The sequence below is a fragment of the Rhincodon typus genome, chromosome 33 (genome assembly GCF_021869965.1).
Source record: "Rhincodon typus isolate 14 chromosome 33, sRhiTyp1.1, whole genome shotgun sequence".
In the NCBI taxonomy this organism is placed as follows: domain Eukaryota; kingdom Metazoa; phylum Chordata; class Chondrichthyes; order Orectolobiformes; family Rhincodontidae; genus Rhincodon; species Rhincodon typus.
The window spans coordinates 182,848-187,959 of NC_063364.1; the positions used below are offsets into that span (position 1 = coordinate 182,848).

Here is a 5,112-nt window from a genome sequence, read left to right on the forward strand (position 1 = left end):
CTCCGGGTGACCCGAGGTACTCACGGGGCTACCTGGGCATCAAAGTGGTCATCCTGATAACCCTGCAGGAGCTGTTCGCCAGCCGCCGTCCCGTTGTGCTGGGCATCATGTCGATCGATCGTGTCCGGTTCCATCACTTGGGTAATGCACGGCTGTGTAGAGAGAGAGAGAGAGAGAGAGAGAGAGACAGAAAAGGTCAGAACCGGGGTGGTCGGGCAGGTCGTCCCTGTAACCCTCCATTTCCTACATCTAATCCACATGGCCTGCCCTTTATGGCCAATTTAGCATGGCCATTCCACCTAACTTGGAGGCGTAGATTTGCAGATGAGCGTTATACTGAGCTGCTGACCGCTCTCTCGTGTGGGTAACCCACTGCTACAAGCAGGAAGGCAGCTGATGTACTGATAGTGTTTGGGTGGGTGGGGAAGTGAGAGGAAATCTTGCTCCGGGTCCTGAGGGCAACAGCCCCACCCCACCCCGAGTGCCAGCGGTCAGGAAGAGTTCAGCAGTGACCCACTGTACGGGCCCTGTCCTTGTTGGGAACAAAGTTGTAGCAGGGTTGCTACAATGGCCCAGCCCCCGTTGTCTCAGGGAAGCCTAAGCCAGCTCAGGAATCTGAATACTTGCTGCAAGTTTTCCAAGGAGGAAGTCATTCCTGCGCCCTCGGCTCAGCGTTAGAACAAGCATCTGCCCCAGAGGTAGGGAGAGGGCAAACATTAAACATTCAAAACGTGTTTGATTGTTACCTCCAGAAGGTCTTCCTGCACTGAGATCCAGAAGCAGCTTCTACTCCCACTTCCTCATTTCACGCTCTACCCTCCCCATTTCTGTCTCGCCCTCAAAAAAAATTAAAATTTTCCTCTTTTTGTGTGCAACGACTGCTCCTGGAGCTCTGGGAGTCACTTCCTGTTTAAAGCATCCACGCCCTCTATTGCAGCGAGGGCCAACCCACTTAAAATGGCAATATCGGTTTAACAGGTCCGTCTGCCGCCTTAAAGTGGCAATGTCTAGTTAGACCTTGTTAAATGGCTTCTGCTCCCCACCCCCCACTAAAGTGGTATTTCCAATTTATAGGTGTCTGCTCCTTTTAAAGCGGGAATGTCTAATTCCAGGGCATCTGCTCTTCTTAAAGTAGCAATGTCTATTTACAGGGTAGCACAGTGGCTCACTGGTTAGCTAAGCTGCCTCACAGTGACAAGGACCCAGATTCAATTCCACCCTCTGTGTGGAGCTTGTACATTCTGCCCGTGTCCGTGTGGGTTTCCTCCGGGTACTCCCACAGTCCAAAGGTGTGCAGGTTAGGTGGAATGGCCATGCTAAATTGGCCATAAAGGGCAGGTCATGTGGATTAGATGTAGGAAATGGAGGGTTACAGGGACAGGGTGGGATGGGGGTGCTCTTCAGAGGATTGATGTAGATTTGATGGGCCGATAGCCTGCTTCCAAACTGTTATTAACTGGTAAGAAAAACAAGCATCTATTTTCTGCATAGCAAGATCCCACAACTCCTCAGCTTTTTCCCATCTTGTGGCTTCCCAGAAACCATCACATAGCCAATGATGAACCCCACTGAGGGTTGCTTGTCAGAGGTGGCTGACGGCTAATTCATGCACAGTAAGCTCCCACACATAGTTTTGAATTTTGAAGTTGCAGCAGCATTTGCACCCAACCACCGGCGAGTCCTCCTGTACCCCTCTTCCCCCAGTAGCAGCTATGGGAGCCTTACTATCCCCGCAAGGGGGCCAAAAGGCCCTTAGTTTATCAGCTGCTGCAATTTCTGAGGTTCCCGTTTGAAAAGAAAACATCTTATGTCAGAAAATCTCAAAGCCTCAATTCACAGCAACAGTCACTTTTAAAAAAACATTTTAGCTGCGAGAAGGCTGTTAAAAATAATGTGCCGGATTCTTAATTTTTTATTAATAGAATAATGCAGTCAAAAGATAAGGAAGTGATACTAAACCTTTATAAGTCACTGCTAAGGTCTTGATGGGAGCAGGTTATCAGATTCTGGACATCACAACTTTTCCAATTCTTTTCTTCGTGACGATAGATAAAAAGTATTCATTCAGCACCTCAGTCAAACCTTCTTCCTCCCAGGGGGTTGAATTATTTGCCCCAATTTGCTCTCAGCCTTTCACTATTCTAATGTATCTTTGACTTTCAGTTCCCTTTTCTGGCAGCTGCTAGTTTAGTCTCATACTCACTGTTTCTCCCTGTCTCTCACGCTCTCGGTTTCTCTTTTTTTTCCTCTCTGGTTCTTCAGCTGTCTGTCTGTCTCTCTTCTCACTCCCTCTTCATTTCTCTGTCCATCTCTGACTAACAGTATTTCTTTCTCTCTGTGTGTCTCTCTGTCTCTGTCTCACTTTGTCTGCCTCTCTCCTCTTTCTCTCTCTCTCACTCTCCCTCTCTGCCTGTCTCACTTTCTCTCCCTCTGTCTCACTCCTCCCTGTCTCTCTGTTATCCCTCTCTTTCTCTCTCTCCATCCCTGCCTGTCCCTTTCTTCCTCTCTGTGTGTCTCTCTATCCTGTTGTCTCTCTCTGTCTCACCTGTCTTTGTCTCTGTCTCTTTGTTTACTCCACAAGACCCTCTTTCTCTGTCTTTCTGTCTTTTGCTATATCTGTCTCTGTATCTTGGGTTACTCCATCTTTCTCTCTCCCCGTCCCCGCCCCCCCCACCTCCACTGTCTTTTATTTTCTCTCCCTCTCTGTCCTTCTCCCTCTCTTTCTTTTTGTCTTTTGGCTTTCCCTCTCTCTCCCCTGTCTCTTGTTTTCCTGTGTCTCTGTACTTCTCTTCTTTCAGACACAGGCACAGCACTTTCTGGAGCACACGTCTTCAGTACTCTTGTGGGACATTGCCAGGGGCCATAGCCTTTGTACTTTGTAGAACCTCAAATCATATGGCTGAAGACTGCCATCTGTAATGCTGGGGACCACTGGAGGAGGCCGTGTTGGATCATCTACTTGACACTTCTGGCTGAAGATTGTTATGAATACTCCAGCCATATGTTTTCCACTGACGGGCTCTTCCATCATCGAGGATGGGGATATTTGTGGAGCCTCCTCCTCCTTATCCACCGCCATTCATGACTGGATGTGGCAGGACTGCAGAGCTTCGATCTGATTTGTTGGTTGTGGGATTGCTTTGATCTGTCTATCACTTGCAGTTTTATATACAAGTGGTCCTGTTTCACCACGTTGACACCTCATTCTTAGATATGCCTGGTGCTGCTCTAGGCATGCCCTCCTGCACTTTTCATTGAATCAGGGTTGATCCCCTGGCTGGATGGTTAGGGTTGAGTTAATGTTGTGGCTTTCAAGAGGTTATTTAGTCCTTTTTTGCGGGGAAGCTGGCTACTGACAACCACTTGGGTAAAGAGCTTGTGAGGCCTTGGGATTTTCTTTAAAGTTGAAACAATAGAAGCAGCCTGAGTGTGGCCAACTGTCACCGACCAGGCTCTCTATTTGTTTCCTTAGGTTTTAGATTTGGCTTTAAGCAGAAGAAATTGGGCTCCCAAAAGAGGTGAGAGTTTCGGTGAATGTCTCCTGGCTGCTACTCTCTCTGAAATTTCTCTTGATGATTTTTTTCCTACTGGATTGGAGAACTTCATGAGAGAATCTGTGTCTCAATTTGGGGTCTGTTTATGAAATGTTACTATATTGGAACAGTTAATTATTAATAGTTACTGTATCTATTATTCTGTCAAGTTTTCCAATAGAGTTGTTATTCTAAATTCCTCTTTCTTTGGTTGTATTGTAACTACAGTGTTTAAATAAATTGTGTTTTGCTTAACGTTGAATAGTTTGACCAGTCGCATTGCACTGGAAACAGACACTAAACGCTTACCTTTAAAATGAGAAAAAATGTTAGGGTCTAGGCCACTTACTTGAAATATTTTGAGGGGGTCTGACTTTGTCCATAATAAGGTTGAGAGGGGGATATGCCGGGCCATGAGGTTACAGATTATGCTGGAGTACAATTCTGCTGCTGCTGATGGCCTACAGTGCCTCATGGATGCCCAGTCTTGAGTTGCTACGTCTGTTCAAAGTCTGTCCCATTTAGTACAGTGATAGTGCCACACAACACGATGGAGGTTATTTTCAACGTGAAGGTGGGACTTCGTCTCCACAAGGACTCTGTGGTGTTTGCTCTTACTGATACTTTCATGGACCAATGCATCTGCAGCTGGCAGATTGGTAAGGATAAGGTCCAGAATGGTTTGCCCTCTCGTTGGTTCCCTCACCACCTGCCGTAGACCCAGTCTAGTAGCTATATCCTGTAGGACCTGACCAGCTTGATCAGTAGTACTGCTGCCAAGCCACTCTTGGTGGTGGACATTGAAATCCCCACCCAGAGTACATTTTGTGCCCTTGCCATCCTCAGTGTCCCCGCTAAGTGTTGTTCAACATGGAGGAGTATCAAAACACCGAATGTTATCTTAAACCAGTCGCAATCGAAGAATCACAATGATTATTTGTACATTTGCAAGTCAGGGATGTAAATTCAACGTCTGGATTAACAAAGAGGAGTCATGACCTGGGAAAAAAAAATCATTCTCGGGACTGTGGGCTGTGTCTGTCAAAGTGCTGATCTTAATGAAGATCCTTTACACAAGACAAGCTGACTCAATTGGATATCGGGATGCTATGAAGCTCAGAGGAATAAAGGGATCTTGTGCTGTTTGTCTATATATTCCTGAAGGTGGCATGGCTGGTTAATAGATAGCTGAGAAGGCATATTGAGCAATTGTCTTTATTAGTCGAGGCATTGATTATAAGGGAGGGAAAGTTATGTTGGAGCTGTACATGATATTGGTTAGGCCACAGTAATGGAGTATTGTGTGCAGTTCCGGTCACCTCACTCTAGGGAGGGTGTGATTGCACTGGAGGGGGTGCAGAAGGGATTCACCAGGATATTGCTTGGGATGGAGCAGTTCAACAGATGAAAAGAGGCTGGATAAACTTGAATTGTATCCTTTGGAGTAGAAAAGGCTTGGGGGGGTGTGGTGTGTGTGGTCAATAAAGGTGTAAAAAATCATGAGGGACATGGCCAGATGGATAGAAAGCAGCTCTTCTCCTTGGCTGGAGGGTCAGTAACAAGGGGGCATTATTTTATC

The 5,112-nt window shown here is 46.6% G+C and overlaps 1 protein-coding gene across 2 annotated transcripts in view; it reads right to left on the bottom strand.

The window, feature by feature from the left end:
• unc93b1 (unc-93 homolog B1, TLR signaling regulator) overlaps positions 1–918 on the bottom strand; it is a 15,160-nt gene extending 14,242 nt beyond the window's left edge. The window contains exons 1-2 of one of the 2 annotated variants that reach the window (XM_020535928.2): positions 747–918; positions 33–152 (exon numbers count right to left, since the gene is read on the bottom strand). In XM_020535928.2, coding sequence (XP_020391517.2) covers positions 33–134 — 102 coding nt within the window. In that variant the 5' untranslated portion in view covers positions 135–152; positions 747–918. Of the gene's footprint in view, positions 1–24; positions 153–746 lie in introns of those variants that run through there. The other variant, XM_048615927.1, reaches the window with a different exon arrangement.
• Between the last annotated feature and the right edge of the window lie 4,194 nt (positions 919–5,112).